At 39.8% G+C, this 17,675-nt stretch overlaps 2 protein-coding genes across 4 annotated transcripts in view; one reads left to right on the forward strand and one right to left on the reverse strand.

The window, feature by feature from the left end:
• The window catches only part of ncs1b (neuronal calcium sensor 1b), a 23,602-nt gene extending 15,008 nt beyond the window's left edge, over positions 1 to 8,594 (reverse strand). Inside the window, exons 1-3 of one of the 3 annotated variants that reach the window (XM_035659099.1) lie at positions 8,412 to 8,594; positions 7,610 to 7,706; positions 6,469 to 6,611 (exon numbers count right to left, since the gene is read on the reverse strand). In XM_035659099.1, the coding sequence (XP_035514992.1) occupies positions 6,469 to 6,532 (64 nt within the window). In that variant the 5' untranslated portion in view covers positions 6,533 to 6,611; positions 7,610 to 7,706; positions 8,412 to 8,594. Of the gene's footprint in view, positions 1 to 6,468; positions 6,612 to 7,609; positions 7,707 to 8,355 lie in introns of all 3 variants that reach the window. The other 2 variants (XM_035659097.1, XM_035659098.1) reach the window with 2 other exon arrangements.
• Positions 8,595 to 16,310: 7,716 nt separating this feature from the next.
• adamts13 (ADAM metallopeptidase with thrombospondin type 1 motif, 13) overlaps positions 16,311 to 17,675 on the forward strand; it is a 15,761-nt gene continuing 14,396 nt past the window's right edge. The window contains 3 exon segments of the mRNA XM_035658139.1: positions 16,311 to 16,431; positions 16,728 to 16,794; positions 17,182 to 17,315. Coding sequence (XP_035514032.1) covers positions 16,354 to 16,431; positions 16,728 to 16,794; positions 17,182 to 17,315 — 279 coding nt within the window. The 5' untranslated portion in view covers positions 16,311 to 16,353.

The raw sequence follows: 17,675 nt of genomic DNA on the forward strand, positions 1-17,675 counted from the left end.
TCAGTATGTGAAAGAAATATTAACTTAATTTATTAGCTTCGTTTTTAAATTCGTTTTTCGGACCACAGTTTTTCCAACAGGCTGGTACGTAAATAGCCCCCCTGCCTGCTGGGATTATTTTGGGAATTCTACGCAGTTTCTTGTTATCAAACAGAACGGGAGCTACAATAAATGTTCAGCTGGGAATAAGCCCCCCCCCTCATTTGATATACAATCTTACTTTGATGTTGTGGATTGGTTAAGGTCTGGAAAAAAGTTGCAATAGCATCTTTACTCAGCGCTGAAGGGATTTATAGCAATTATGGGAGATGCAGAGTTTGGTATCAGCGGATCAAAGCTGGGGGTTTTTTAGGAGATGGAGGATGTTGGTTTTTTTTTGCAATCACAGACACAGACGAAGATAGATAGAATATAACAAGTTAAATTTATTAAAGCTGTAGACGTTTAAATAAAATAACATGGCACTCCTGCCGTTTAAGAGGCTGGCGAGAAAATCGGGTGGCATTTGGTGGGGAAATGACCAGGCCAAAGTTTTGAGTGTCTGAATTGCAATCGCTGGATTGTGTTGTTCCTGACCCGGATTATCGTACATTGCCCATGGTTGACAGATTCGCTTTCCTCGCCATTAATAGTGCTAACTTTACTTATTTTGGTGGGAAAAAAACAGTTTTTCCCAGTTCATTTGGAGCCGAGATTACATTTAATAATTATCCCAAGGAGTTCTTGCCTCGGGAAGACACTATATAATCATTTGTGTGGTAATTTCTGGAGGCTTGGCTTATTATTTTATTTTGAGCCCAGTTTTACCGTCGTGCAGGTTGTAGGGTGGGAGTTACTCATTGGCGTGCCTTCATGACCGTGTTTTTTGGTGTGGGTGGTGTCTCTCACAGCTACACGGGAGGCTTGTTTGTTTGGAGGAATTTGCTGTGGAAGGAAGATTTGGGCTCGTTGCTTGGTGATTGCTTTGTTCCTACCTTTCTTTCCTCTCTCTCTTCTTTTTCTTGCTCTCCTCTTCTGTGTCTCTCTGCTTTTTTCTTTGCCTTATCTTTTTCTTTCTTTGTTTTGGTCTGGGTTTTTTTAGTAAATTATTGGTATTATTATCTGCGTTTAGATCGTTGAGGAGGGGCACCTTTTCTCCCAGGTGTTCTCCCTGTTCTGTTGTCTGCCCGCTCGAGTCTCTATCACTTTCTTGCTTTCTTTCATCGTTGTTGCTCTTTTCTCTTCTTCCCTCCCATGGAGAAGATTTGTCTGCCATTTTATGCTAGACTTTTCCTTTGTCTTGAAGATTTGAGGGAATACAATTTCTCCCGTGCCTATGGTTGTTTCTTTTTGGTTTCAGTGGTAGAAGAAAGTAGGGATGTTTTCTCCCAGCAAATTATCCCCTCTGCATGTACCCAGGCAACCACAAGGCCAGGCCAGAATGCGGCCTGTATTACTCCAAAGGAATATGACCCGGATAGAAAGTTTCTGCTTTGTTTTTAGTGTCATAAAAACATCTTCCATCAACCAAATATTTACCATGGACCTGTTAAATAACAACCCAAATTTCTGCCCACGGATAACCTTTAACGCTGTGGAAAAGGCTCTGGGCTAGCGGTGTTTTTTTTTTTCTCAGTGAAAAGCTGTGGCAAATTAGGTTGCAGTACTGGTTCTTTAAGAGGACTTAATTAACCCAGGGAAATGCTTTTCCAAAATGACTTTGGATACACAGATGACAATACGTTTATTAAAATGTCTGCAGGATGTTAAGCTTTGGACCATATTAATAGCCGTGATGTTAATAAACCATAGAAGACTGCAAAGCACTGGTGTCTGCAGAAATACCCTGGAGAGGTCAACAGGATTGAGTGGCCCTGCAGAACTCTTATGCAGTTGGCTTGGATTGCATTATTTTCTACTCTCGCTACTGAAAACACTGACGCTACATGAAGCGTCTCTTTTTTATTTTTTTATTAAACCGGTAGCTAGAGATAAACATTGGCCTCAATTTTGGAATACATTGTATATTTTAGAGAAAGCAATTATCAACCCTTCGGTAGTTACAAGATACATTTTGAGAAAATGAAACAAGTTACGTGCACGAAATGACACATTTGAACCTCTCCTAAATTGACAACCAAAGGGGAAAGAGCGGATCACCATTAGGATGGCAAGGATTTGCTCTCAGTCAATGCTGAGCAACGAACAAATTAGAAGGACACACTCGAAGAGAAATTGCAAAGGAAACGGTTACATGACCATGCACCTCTTTATAGCAGTAGCCTCTGTATGATTCTGCTTCACAACATAGACAGTTAGTACAGCACACCCATAGTAATAACTGAGTAATTCTCGCTCGACGTCGGCTTCTCAGGAAAATAACCGAATATAATCCTAATAACTTAGTAATCCAATCCACCAAATAATGCAAATATTTCTTTATCTGACCAGTCCCGAATAATATTACAGAATACAACTCATCCAAGACATGATAATAAGAAACAATAACATAACAAATAGTCTGTATATTGGAAAATAATAGTAGTGTATAGATAAATAATTCTTAAATAAAAAGAATAAATACATCAGCACTCTAACACCGAGCACTCAATGCTACTACCTCAATAGATAGAATAAAATATTGCAATTTTGTTCATTTCTTTCTGGGCACGGGAGATTCTTCCTACTTCACTGCACAGTCCCGTCAGCGTTTTCGTTTGAGGCTTTTTTTGCAGTTGTTGATTTCACACTGACTTATCTAAAGAAATTACACTTGCACGTTTCAATGTTTTTATACTTTTCTTGCAATGAAATTTGCGTAGAGGAAGTGGAATTTGCAAAGTAGTTTTGCTTTTTTTGTGACTATTTGTTATAATTCTTAAATAAGCAACTTGGGCTTTGTCACGGGTTTAGGTGAGTTTGCTTAAATATTTTGCATTGGGGGATGCTTAGGTGTAAATTCATTCATTCTGTTATGATCTGGCATATAGAAATAAAATGTAATTAAATTGGCAAGATCCCGTGAATGGGGCCCAGATTTTTGGAGAAAAGTGTTGTGTACTGGACAAATTTGAACTTCCTGCAGGCTGGACCTTTTTTGATGTTGACTTGTGGATGTCACAATCATTCTAGATAGAGACGGGCCCCTTACAATACGATTTCCAGGTGGAGCACAGAGAACTTATCCACTTCAGCAGATGAATTTGAAAAATCCTTCTAGTGTTCCACTCTGCACATACATCATTCTGCACACTGAAGCTCAAACATTCACTGTATGAACACAATATTTTTAAGTATTTAATTCGAGTATCTTATTTGGGCTCGCGGGAAAGCATTGGCTGTCGGGCGGAACAACAGTTCTCGCTCTGATTTACCAGCACCAGTACCATACTTTGTACTTAACATAGAATCACTAGAACACATTGCTTCAAAAACGACTTTCAAACATAAATCACAGTCAAGAGAATATATCGAATTCAACTAAACTTAGTTATAGATATGTACCATTCTACACTCAAACAGCTCTGCTCATCCTCACAGCAAAGTCAAAACATTGGAGAACAGACTACTCATCTCTACCAATATCAAACTTTGAGAGATGAAATTCGAACAGTCCTATTCAAAACTGGCCACTGGGTATAAAAACTAAAGAAATGTACTGACTATATTAGCATTTGTTTTCATTAGCAACAGGAGCAGTTGCGAGCAGAAAACATTGATAATTAGATTGTGTATGTTCTATGACAGAAGAAAAAGTAATAGAGATCGGAAAAGCATGAAAGTTATTGCACTCCTGATCTAGATAAACTGGCTCGATTAAAAAATGAGATGTCTTGGTGCTAGGCAAGTAACACACACCCTGGACCTCCTACCTTCCCTTGCTTCCAAACTCACGGACATGACCCTTATCTCCTCCAAGCTCCGTTTGTTCTTTTCTGTGGCTACCTTGGTACAATTAACTCACTTGACTCTCCATATAAATGCCACGAGAAGAAATTAAATACTTGTCTTTTTACCTGATAGTAGTGTAGCAATCAATGCATACACCATAACAATCAACCAAACCACCAATGCGTACCATCCCAAAACTCCCTGACAATGTGACACTTCTCTGCTATTTCTCATCTTCAGAGTACCCCAGTCAAAGATACAGAAATGACCCCAAAACACAACTCACACGAACTGATGATTTCGACAAAGGATTCAGGACACAGATGTTAATGCTGTACTATGGTGTCTGTTGTATACTACAAGCAACTACTTTTTTATAGAAACCAAAGTTCTTCTGAGCCGTAATGCACTCTCAGTTTCACCATTCCGGTAACACCGCGAAAAGAAGTTACAGCAAGTACAGAGTAAGTCGTGTCTTTAACTTATAATTTACCATGACAACCTATTACATTACCTGATGGTCGCATCCATGCTAATTAAAATTCGAATTGTGTATTACTGCAGCCAGAAAAGATTATACTCTTGACCCACTTGAAAATACATTTCGTAATAAATATACTGCAGCCTCTCGTCTACTTATGAGATTCAAAATGGATAGTGTAATCTTAACTACTTGAATGAAATAGTTGATTGATGCCGTTCTCCATCAACTTCATGACAGAGGCCAAATGAGTTCTGGGAACAATTGACATGACTTTGAAGAACATTAATAGAGAGAAAAAAAAAACCCTGACATGACTTTTGAAAGGCTGACTAAACTGATACCCTCCTTCACCCGAACTTGAGTCGTCAATCTCATTTTTGACAAAAACAAAAAGCAGCAATCCTCCAACTAAACACGAATATTCTTGGCTAAAATAACTGATCGTCACTATAAAAAATTTTCACTTGATTCACCCTGCCTGGCTCTCATCCGCAGGAAAAATTGTAGTTGTAGAGGAGAAAAAAAATAAAAAAACAACCACAAGCAAAACACTACCACACAACCCACACTCATAACCTAACCCACCACAAACACCTTTTTTCATATTCCTCTGACATATATATTGATCTGTACCATATCCGATATTTGATGCATTTTTGTCTTGTATGTCCCAACATCTTGAAGCGCTGGAAACGGCTAAGCATACAATGCATATATATACTTTCACAGCAGATGATTCACAGTCAAGAGGAAATAAGTTCATTAGCTTTTGCTTTGAATGCAACGCTCGCTCTTGCAGATATTGTCTCTTTCTTTGAAACCACATGCAGCGACAAGAACTACTTTCACAGACGAGGACAACAAATAGTATATTAATAAAATGACTCCACACAACTTCAGATATAAATCATGAACTTGGTTTTTTATTGTACAAGAAAAACATAACATTCTATGCAAAAATGCATGACGAAGAAAAAAAAAAAGAAAGGATCAAGCTCTCGCCTTGAAGGAGTTAGAACCATGCTCCGAAAGATGTGATAATGCGGTGGTCTTACACCGGAAAATAGGAAGGAAACCAGGGACCATTCACAGACCACAAGAAGCGCATACAAGTCAATTAGATATCCGTGGCATTGGCGACTCCAGAAGTACTCCGAGCTGGCCCGTCCTCTCGGGGCGTGGCATGAGTTGACATGGGGCGCGGGCCCAACAATCAAACAAAATCATTAAACATCACACACCCTACGCACAAGTGAGCGAAGCTAGCCTACTCACTCTTGCTGTCTTTCACAGGAAATTTTGGATAAAAAGTCCTACTTTGAAAGATAGAGAACTAAATCACAGGAGCCTATGACGTCGCTGCAGAACGCGCAACCCAAATAAATAATGAAGAAGGGACTCTTCTCATACCCAGGGGAAATGACAGATGGGTGCTACCTCCATGACGCACAAGCACAAGATCAGAGCCTTCAGGAGGTTAGATAATGCCTTTCGCTTGTGCAGTTAATTGTTCCCCACCTCCTAATCCCATCTAAACGAAACATCATTAGTTGTCGAGAGCACAACGAAATACAAAAACTAAACGCAAAAAACAATCGCATCAGCGCCAGTGATGTTCCTGCAACTACAAGCAGGAGCAGGCACATCGTGCAAATACTATTAAGAAAACACCACACCAGACATCGCGATAGAATGCACAAGGAAGTTACTGAAGCGTGCTAAATAAAAAAATACTCTCAGCATCTATACCACAATGGCTAGGACTCACGATTAGGTTGTGTCGGCCATGCATCAACTGTCAGTCACATGTACTTGTCCCCACTATCACCATACCGTGCGTAAGATTTGCATTATTGCACTCTGTCACAAATACAGTCTGTGTCAAATGGTCTCAATAGACAAGATGCTCACAGTCCTATCTGCACATTGATTCGCTCACATGATTCTAGGAAACAACCAAATTCGCTGCGTAGATTTCATTGATAATGACTCATGATGAACTCCTCTTCTTTTTGGGTTTTTTTTTTTTTTTACATTCAATCTCATACAGGCATAGTTTGTGCAGGATTTTCTTTCCAAAGACAAACAAAAAAAAAAGACCTGGCGGTACTCACAGTAGGTTTTCCTTGTCAAGTCCTCCACCACCTCTGGCTTGAGCTTGCTGTTTGATTTACCCATGATCTTCAGCTCTCCTCCACAACCCCAAATCCACCTTGGCACGCGGCACCTGTTACTACCTCCTCTCCAGTCTGCTCCTCTGCCAAAAACATACACAAACGTGGGGCCAGTTCAGGTGAAACAAGAGTAACACACTTTTGTTTTGGTTTGGAGAAAAGAAAAAAAGAAAAAGCAACTTCCATTCAAGCTAAATGAGTCTATCGTTCTGTGCAGTTCACTCTAGCTGCAGTCATGATCTGCTCAGTCATCAGCCCTGGCACTCCAGACAGGCGAGTCAAACCCCAGGGGCCCGCAGGCCGGCAGGTTGTTGAGTCTATCTGAGCGCCGCTGAGTGCCTATGTGACCGCCTCCTTTCTTCACAGCAGTCTGTGGGCGAAGAGTGGCGTTTGGATGCGTTGCTACCTTCGTCCTTGGATACAAGAGTCACTCAGTGGCTGGGTTAAGCACACTCACTCCCTCACAGTCATTCTCTGTTCTTCTCACTCCTCCCACCCCTCCTTTTCCCACCACTATCTCTATTGCTCTGGGTAAGTTACTGTAGAGAAGAATCCTCCCTCTTGACAGCTGAGATAAGGAGGTGTGTAAACTAAAATACAACGAACAGAGCTCGCCTTGGATGCCCCCCGCTGCACTTTGTACTCACTTAAAGTGTTGACTCTAATCCTCAGAATTCAAACAGACATGAGAGTTTAAGAAAAAGTAAAAGCTTTCAGTAATAATTTATGGGAAGCAAAAAAAGAAAAGAAAAGAAAGGGGACTCTATAGTTCCTAGATTCTAGATGCCAGCTGAAAGGAGATCTGGTCTTGCTCTTAAAATAAGTGTGTGAGCTGTCTTGCGAGCTTATAGGCGGATTTGAAGAGTGACAGTTTTCTTTTCTTCTCCGTTCTGACTCATAATTCTCCCTCCTTCCTGGCCCCACGACAGCATGGTATGGTGATTTCCTCCTCTCTGTCACAGCAGACAGGAGATGAGGGATAATGGAATTTCTTTGTATCACGGACCTGGCGTCGGCATGCCACTGATGCCTAACCACAGCAACTGTCTAAGCTCCAGAATAGGAAATATGCACTAAGCACCTTCACTGCAAACATCTGTCCTCCGTGTCCATGGCCAGTGATGTCCTTCTCAGGGGTGCCAGGCTGGTAATCACCATCTTGTTGTATTACTTAGACACTATGGAAATAAACACAGACAGACAGCAGTTTCAGTGAGAACGGAAAGCATCTGCTGTGTTTTAATGGAAATGGACTGTGTTGTCACCTAGAGCCACAGACACATGAGCACTGGACTGGAAAATCACTCAAAACAGACAACGACCTTTCTACTGTGTGTCCAAGCTGCCGCACAGCCCACAGGCTGGCGAGGCACAACGTGGGGCAAGAAGAGAGGCTGCAATCTAAGTACAGGGGGCTATTAATGAACTGAACGCATTTAAACGAGCACAATTTTAAATGACAAGCAAATGAACTGTAGCGTTAAGTCTCAGGGCGTGATAGATTCAAGTGTTATAAAAAAAAAACCAGCAGAAACTAAGACACACAGCTAATGAAAGGCTGAATTAACACACATGAAAGAGCGCTTTGTTTGCATATATATCCACGTTTGTTTTGGTTGACAGGAAACGCATATAGGCTCGGCAGCAGCAGGTGGGATGTTGCCTGGCAGCACCATAGCAACACTCAGTTTATGGCTACAGTATAACAGACACAGTGCGGGGAGAGCTCGCTTAAAGGCATTGTACTCGCAACGTTTGGTACCCACGCTGCTCCTCGTTAGCTGGGTGACTTCAAGAAAATAAACACAAACAAAAAAATAAACTCACCTCCAAATAAATAAAAGCGTTTCCACGTTGAGTAACTTCGGGTTTTTTTTTTTTACCTGAGCCACGGACGCGGAAAGTCGCCGTCCAAGGAGAGAAAGAGAGAGAGAGGGAGAGAGAGCCGCTGTCCGACGTTGTGTTCCTCCGCCGAGTTCCGGAGCGACTCGCTGCTGCGCGGTTGGCCGCCTGTGCTGCTCTGATGCCGGCGTCAGGGAGTGACGTTGCTGCTGGCCCCGACCAACTCCGCTCGGTGCCAGAGACACTGACGTCGCGGTGCCGTTGCTCATACACTGACTCTTTGTGTGCTTTAGGACTGTGGTTCCCACCCTTTTTTTCCTTAAGGGGACCCCTTTTTCTGTCATTGAGTAAACTGATGAGCCCCGACAAAGGGACAGATTTTATGGATTTTTCATATTACCTGAGAGTAACAGTGGGAGAGCAGCTGATAAACTGTACAATGAACCCAAACAGTGAACTAACTAACTGCAGGAATTTTGTGTAAAACGAGCAATTAGATGAATTTTGAGCAGATTTTTTCAATGTGAATATTGATATATTGATCAGATATTTTTTTACATTTATTTTTAGTAACTTTTTACACAATTCTTTGTCAGTATTGAATATTTTTTTTACTTTTTCACAATGATAAATACTTACTAGGCTTCTTTTTTGACTCAGTCAATGTTTGAATTGCTAAGATATAGGTCTACCATGTATATTTTTTACACCCCTTAAAATTAAGAAGGCTTTGCGACCCCCTGTAAAGCTTTGGTGACCCCTAGTGGGGACCCTGACCCCCAGGTTGGGAACCAGTGAATGGTTAGTCCACCCAAACTCACTTTCTGAATCACATTCTCAGTTTTAAAGGCACTTTTAGGTCACTTTTATACTTGTGATACCATCCAAAGCCTATAGAAATCCTTGCATGATTGGCTAATCTCCAAATCCATGAATATAGATTTCTTTTCTTGTGATTCTATTCAAATTGGAGCAATTTTGAAAAATAAATAAATTGTATTTCTTATTAATAATATTATAATTATAACAGCATATTACATACATAAATGTCAATTCGCCAAATCAGTTCCAGTGTGGCAGGTACTTCAAAATTGGTGTTAATAAAGGAAATTCAAAATAATAAAAAAGGTCTAAGCTCTGGGATATTCTTGTCAATGGTGGTTCAAATGTTTTTCATTATGTTAGGACTGCAAGTACTTTACCTTATTATAAGCTAATCACTGCATTCGGTTCTGTAATGAACTGTAGGATCCAATTCAAAGCTAGCTTGCAACTATTATTAGGATATGTGACAAGGACTGCTTTGAATGAACTAATCAGAATCAGGTTTAGTGCCAAGTAGGTTTATACATACAAGGACTTCGCCATGGTAAGTTGGCGAACAACATTAAGAAATATAAATAAAGACAGAAATAGAGACAATAAAAGGAGCCAATATATACAAATATAAAAAGAGAGAGAAAATGTACAATATGCTACAATGAACTGTAGCTACAGAAATGTGAAAAGAGTTTAACAGAGAATCTGCAAGTTAACAGTGTGACATATAATGATATTTGAGTGTGCAAATGTAAAATCCGAGGGAAAGTGCATTGATTAGATTCAGAGTGGGTTTAAGAGTCAGATGTCAAAACTCTGACAGCAGACCTTTTTCACAGCAGCCATTTTGATACAGTAGGTTAGGCACCACCAGTGCCTGAAAATGCACCAGCACTTCTGATTTTTGTCCACATGACTACACTTACTTTTTATTAGGTACCAGCACCTCTGGTGAGTATGGCCTTACGCACCACTCTAGTCATCGAGGTCCAGGCCTCTGTATTTTTTCCAAGGGGTGTACAATAAAAGTCTGGAAATAATTGACCCAAACTAACTTTCCTTTCATGCTTTGATGCATACCCCCCAATCTCCCCCTAGCATGTTCAGTTTTTCAACCTTGGTTTTTCTAAAACCCTGCATATAGCAATGCTGGAGAGGGAGTCTAATACCTAAAAGAAAAACAGCACTGAAAATGTCCTTGTTAATACAGAATACAGATACAGAAATACAGTACAATTATACAATATAAAACAAAATACAAACATAAACTTAAAATATAATAGTACTAGACAAATCAACTAATAAGTGAAGACAAGAATAAGGGGATTACAGATCATAATGCGATTTAGGTAAAAATAAAACAAGAAGAAAAAACCCAGTCAGACCAGTATATGTGTTCTTATGCTGTTATGTAAAAATATTTCTTCATATGCTTTCTAAAAGTTGTTTAGTTATGAACAATAAATGAGATATGATATATCAGAGAATTAGCACTATTGACCTGTAGAAAAAAATTCAAATTCAATTCAAAATTCATTGGTAACACCTGTGATTACCCTATACTATGTCATGTCAGAATGGCTGCTGTGAAAAACTCTAATTGATCTCCTAATAGGGCATGAGTTTATTGACTTCACATGTTTTTTTATCTGTAATGTAGAGCTGCAACTAATGATTATTATAATATTAATGATTAATCTGTTGACCATTTATCTAGTTTTGTCCACAACCCAACAATATTCAGTCTACTCTAACACACTAACGAAACCAGACAATATTCACAGTTCAGAAGCTAAATCACAGAATTTTTTGGTTGTTAAAAAAATGACTCAAATTATTAATAAAAAATTATTGGTTAGCACATTACTGTAAAATTATGTATGATACCATTTCAAGCTATAGGCCTATGTTTATAGTCTAAAAGTAGCTATTAAAGGGACTATTTAGTGTTGCAGTTTCATTAAATTGGGGCACTCACAAGAGATTAAAAAAGAATGGTCAAAACTAAGCTCCAAAAACACTACAGTTCCCATAATGCAACACAATGTAAAATCTTTCGCTAGACCCATCAACATATAAACGGCGGACGGCGCGTCTCCACTTCTCTCTGTACACTTGAACACGTCAGTGTGATGAGAACTACCTAAAATGTCAGAATCCATCATGTATTTTATGTTTACTTTGATTTTCTCCCATCTGCTAACATAGAAACAGGCTTTATGACCTATACTGCAGTCAGCCACCAGAGGGCGATGGAGATATTTTGGCTTCACTTTTGGTGACCTGTCATGTCATCCATCTTTATCTACTATGTCGATGGTTAGACCCTGTCTGTCAAATGCCCAGGTGCAAGTTCAGTTTCACTATGGTTCCAGGGATGAGCGGCATGTTTTCTTGGGGCTTCGAGGTACATTTGGTGGGTGTGTCAGAGGTGATAGCCAATCAGCAGCAACGTTGCAAGTATATAACCAGGCAGTGTGCATGCATAGAGGGTGTGGCACCATAATTTCTGTTTAAATAAAGGTTTTGCTATGTTTTGTTGGGGCTGAATGTAGCCCAGGACTTTTAACATCCACCCACAAGATCTTAACACAGACTGTTTAAAATCTGAGTCTGAGATAACCCCGATGACACCATCAGGGTTATCTCAGTTTTCTCAGACTTTAAAAAACTCCCTTCAGAGTCACAAAAGACATCATACAATTGTTTTCACAGACTAATCAATACTCTACATGACAAGTAAACTGATGTAGAAGATTTAAGAGTGTTAAGTAAGTTCAAGGTTTTGCTGTAATACTTCTTTCTATAGCCATTATATAACAGAATGTCCTAGACCAGAAGTCTAGAAGCTTGAGAGTGGGATGTAAAATTGCGAGAGCATAGCAGGAAAATTCAGGTTAAGTTTGTCCAAACATAGTCTACTATAATTACTGATTTGGAGAGCACAATGCCGAGCTGAGAAAATGATTTCAGATATACTACTGTATTTGCTAGGATAGGAGAAAGAAGACCGGTTAAAAGCAGAAGATTAATGTTCTGCTGTCTTCACGTGTATTGATTGCTTATTAAGCTACATGAAGCATGCAAGGACAAGTCATTTTACCCACGAGTCTCAATTTATCACATTTGTGACTCATCCTTGTTACTCATGTGAGTCCAAACTTTGCAGTCAGACATTTGTACATGCAGCCTATTAAAATTCTGGTCCCATCAGCTGCATGTCAACAGATGTTCGGTTATAGCATTGGTCCATTAACAACTGCCTCACCATCATTCTATAGCACAGACAGCGCTTTCAGCCCATTCATTTGGAAGGGTTGGATCTAAATGTGGGCTGTGTGGCTTGGTCATCTTAGTATTCTGTGCCCTTCCCTGCAGTCCCTTATTGCAGTCAGCTGCAGTTACAGTAGTCTCATAGGAATAGAGGGAACAAGGCTGAGCAGGAAAAAGGGCCATGGCAAAATGGGATAAATTAATGGAAGATTTCTAATCTTTTTATGCAGTAGACCCGAAAGAAGGTGGAAATAAAGGATTGGTTCTTTTTAGAAATATAGTTTAGCTTTAACTCCAGCTTTGTGGGTTGTAGTCAAAGCCAGATTTCTCATTATATTAGTTTACTACCAGCCATTAAGTCCAATATAGATCTCAGTTCTATACATTTTGACTGTTTTAGTCTCATCGAAAAAATGTGTGTGTTTTCAAGGAAATGCCATAAATTACAGCTGTTTTAAAGATTTCTGCTCACAGCCAATCCAACACATTTGACTGTTTCTAGAGACCAAAAGACCCACTTTGAAACAAATTAAAGCTGCCACTAATTCCCATTCTTATTTGCTTATCTGATAATCATAATGGGGATATGGAATTTCCACAGCACAGCATCAAACACGGACACACTAATTTCAATCATTTCCTATCATTGAAACGCACATCACAAGAGCACTTCCCCTGAAAACAATTCAGCGTAATTACTTGCAGATATTTGTCCATTTATCAGAAACCACACACACTATTATCATTAAATCATCATCAGCATCATCGGCATCATTAAATGCCCCTGCAGCGTCTTTGCATCACCATTATGTGCTGACATATGCTTAAACAGCTGGGGGACTACTGGAGGAAAACCACTGCCTGGAAAATATCTGTGTATTTTGTATAGTGCCACGGAGTTTTAGCACCGTCGGTGTCGCATTACAGGCTGGGAAGTCATCATCTCAAGGCTGACAATATTCCATCAACACAATATTTGTCTTAATTAGCAGCAAAAACACAAGAAGGTAGTAAAAGCTCCATCAGCAGGAGGAAACATTCTGGAGTTTACAGATTTTTAGTATATTACAACCTGAAGACAGAGTTGCTCATACATAAACAGAGCGCATAGCAGTTGAGAGAAACATGAGTATATTTGAAAAACTGATGTTATGAGGCCATTCGGTGGTGATATTTTTATGTATGGCTGTAACTTTGATTCAACATCTGATTCATCACTCTGGCAGTTTTATAAATAGCCACATATACCTAACAGAAATTCAGCTTCAGTGAGTCAGATATGAAAGATGTGCTAGATTTAACCAAGGCTCTGTGGCTATAGTAACAATTGATAACTTGGAAGATTAAAAAAGCACTGTCAAGACAAAGATTTGAATATTTGATTATTTAAGTACTCAGTCTGTCACTCTGATTCAGACTTGCTTAGAAAGCAAGATGTCTGTGCCAGCTGCTGAAATTAACATCATGAAATACATTTTCTTTCAAACAGATAGAAACAAACAAATAGTTTAGGTGCTGGGCTGTCATTAAGAGGTAAACATTGCTAGTTCTTGCACACATGAATCTTTTACAACAGTGTGACAGATGGAGGGAATGACAAAGAGCAGCAGATGAACGAGAATCCTTTTATGTACAAGCCAGAACCACTCTAGATAAATGCGTCTCAGAATGAAACACTGAGAGGTTGGGCCTCACCATACAAAATCGAGTTAACCAAATCTCTGTCCAAAAGGCTGTAACAAGTAGCAAACCATTTTGAAGGTTTCTGGAGGGTATTAATTACAGATTTTGACAATAAAATGTATGATTGCAAGGAAAGAATGACGGTATTTATCTAACAGAATAAAGAGATCCTCAGTCTTCTATGAACAACTTCCTCCTTCTTCGCTGACTGCAACCAAACAACATTTTCCTGAGGCATCATCTGTTGTGCCAACTTGAATATCCCATATGGCTAGATATATATAATTTAGGATCATAAATATACCATCCCTCCCCTCCCATGAACAGACATGAGGATCCAACAACACTTATCACGGTCTGTTGTGCTCAGTAAATCCAGCAGGGCATCGAGGTTTTAGTGGAGCAGCGATGCTGGTGTAATGCCTGCGACATCCAGCTGTTAATGCAGACTGACAACAGGCAGATATCTTGCAGACTAATGACAGATGGGGCTTGAATCCTGGCTTTACAGAGATAAACTATGCCCCCTCAGCATGGAAGGGGATGCAGAGGAGGAGAAAGAGAAGAAAGGCGATGGTCAAACACTTTTTGCAGTGTAGTGAAACAACGTTTTAGAGTTGATTTTGGAGATTATATTCTGGTTATTTCAGAATATTTTTATCATTATCACAGCAGGAGGGAAATGTTGCCTAATAAAGTCCCCCCTCCACTCAAAAACATGTTTTCTTATCCAGTTATACAGTTGGGTGTTCTGCTGAAAGTGGAAAGTTTCTCTGTTCTCACTGAAAATCTGATTTTTAAAGGGCTGGGGCCTACGAGCATGATTTGTGACATCACAACTAGTTTGGAAGTCCTGGGGAATTTCCAGACTTTTTTGACTGGGCTGGCACAAGCGGAGCACTGACTTATGCAGGGGTGGCAAGTATGTGTCTCAGCTTTCCAGTCATTCCCAATTTATACAATTCCATTACAGTTTAGGGACCCCAGTATGCAGAATAATTCAAATAATTTTTGCCCAAAAATGTGTATGGGATTAGCATAAAGTCGCATGTCTGCATTTTCATATAAAATCAGATATCTTGAGGTCAGAGGTCAGAGGTCTGAAAAGGACCACGTCAGTTCTTCCATCGCCAAAGTGTAGCCTAACTTTCCAGCATTATGTAGCCCCCTTCTGATTCTGGATTTTTGTTTTATGAGGTAGAAGGAGATGCCTTTTTCAGGATTCTAATGTGGAAATTATACTTCTTTTGCAGAAAAAAACATATCAGACACATATAATTGTTCCAAGCAGACTATTTGTATAGGTCTGGAGGGGATCTTTAAGCAATGAAAATGAATCAACAGAGCAAACCAGCATTGTGTTAAAAGCAGGACGCAATCTGTAGGGCCTAGATTTTTATCATCAAAGGCACAAAGATATATTTATATATAAAGACTTCTCTGCCCCCCCCCCGATTATAAAAATATCACTACTGATAGTCAAATCTAGAGAGAAAAGTCACTCATCTGGCCCAGTTTAAGTAGGAAACTAATGATAGCCCTGACCTGGAGGAAAAAGCTTGTCAATTGTAGCTTTAATGTTGTTGTTTTATTGTTTCCACTGTGGATCTTCTGCCATCAAAATAAGCAATTTAGCATTAGATAAGGTTTTATGACTGTCATGGACATAAGGGATGTTATTTTGTTGTACTTTTGTGGAGGAGTGTGTGTGCATCTGTTCCCTCCCAGTCTCTCTCAGTCCATCCGCAGGATCATGTCTGCCCTCTAATGGCCACAACAGGCAACGACACACTCCGTTATTTATAACAATGAGGATTACATCAGCAGTGATTGCAACTGTGAAAGGCTTAAAGATAAATATGGGTAGGATGCAAAGGTGGATGTTGGTCCCTAAATATAGCATGCAGCTGCCGTCACTGATTCTTCCTCATAATCAAAATATGAAAAAGTCTTAATGGATTGTAATAGTTTTAATTGCTCAGTGACGAAAGGCAGGAAATTACATAAATTAGTCATAGCACACACAAAAAGAGGACAACCAATGAGAGCTGTCCCTGAATGACGTATGTCACTCAAAAAAACTTTGTCCCTACTGTTTACATAAACACATGTACCCTCTTGGCTGGGCTCTGTGCTGCTGAATAGGAGGATCACATATTGTCCTGGTGTTAAAGCAGAGCAGGTAGACGCACAGGAAGAAGGGGAAACATGGCTTTTATGACTCTGCTGTGTCTGCTGTTACTGCACCCTGGCTCCACCGCTCTAATGAGTTCTCCATTGGACGAGGTAGGTGGAAAGCTGCGGGTGAACAGGAGCACTGTGGTTAGTGATTCCTCTGCTCGGGACTTCTGCAAAGTACATTGAACTCTTCAACTTTAAACTGTTTATCATCCTGTGAAAACCTGCAGAGAGACATGTTTTTACTGGATTTACACAGCAATCACTAAAAAACAAAAGCTCCAAGATAGTTTCAGTGTTTTCATTCTGTATTTGGGCCACAGATCTAAATTTAGTTACACAGGTTTAAAACTGCTGTTTCCACAGGACCTAAAAATTGTGTTATTGTCTGTGTCCTCTTTAAGCTTTTTCATCACTCCTCCAGTCAGAGAGACATAGTTTCCTTTCCTGGTTCTTCTCCTGATGCCTCAGGTACGTCTTTCTATGGCTTAAGTGTAGAAACAGTTTGAGGACTCACAGATAATGCAATGAAATCTATCTTCTTTCTGTCATAGTGTAATGATGTGTGATATTAAACACCATCCTTTAGTGCTGCTTTAACTACAAAAACAGCCACTGTGCACATTAGGCGGGCAGTAGCTCAGTTTGTAGGAACTTGGACTTCAAGTCCAGTATGGACCATGGAGTCCATATATATATATATGGAGTGTGGACTGGAAAGGTGCCAGTTCACCTCATTGTATATCAGGCCTACGTGTGCACACATTTGAGTGAAAAGTATTTAATAAATAAAGTAAATATAATAAAGTAAGCAGATTACTGGTGTATATCTATACTGTGTCTTCTCCTTGTTCCCAGCGAGCGGGCGACTGCGTCGATCGGCTCTGATGCCTGACATCACACATCTGGAACTGCTGGTGGTGGTTGGTCCTGATGTCCAGCAGGTCCACAAGCAGGATACAGAACGATACATCCTCACCAACCTTAACATTGTAAATCTGAGCACAGACACACAGTAAAAAAAATGATGGTTTTCTGAACGCTTTCTGTTCTGTTGATTCCAATTTCTGTGCCTCCAAAGCCAATATATGGGAAAAGGCAGTGGAGCACACTTAAAGCCCCCTCCACTCAAAAATCAGTTTTTCTTCTTGTTCCTACAGTTGGATGTTTGACACTAGAAGGATGTTTTTCACATTTATCTGCTGAAAGTGGAAAGTTTGTCTGTGCTAACTGAAAACTGGATTTTAAGGGGTATTTGAAACATCACAAAAAGTTTGGAAGTCAAATCTGGTCCAGTATGCAACCTACACAAGTGTGATGTAGAAACTGTGAAGCCACCAGTGCACACACAC

This window comes from Morone saxatilis, unplaced genomic scaffold (genome assembly GCF_004916995.1).
Source record: "Morone saxatilis isolate NCDOM2014 unplaced genomic scaffold, NCSU_SB_2.0 Contig16, whole genome shotgun sequence".
NCBI classification, from domain to species: domain Eukaryota; kingdom Metazoa; phylum Chordata; class Actinopteri; family Moronidae; genus Morone; species Morone saxatilis.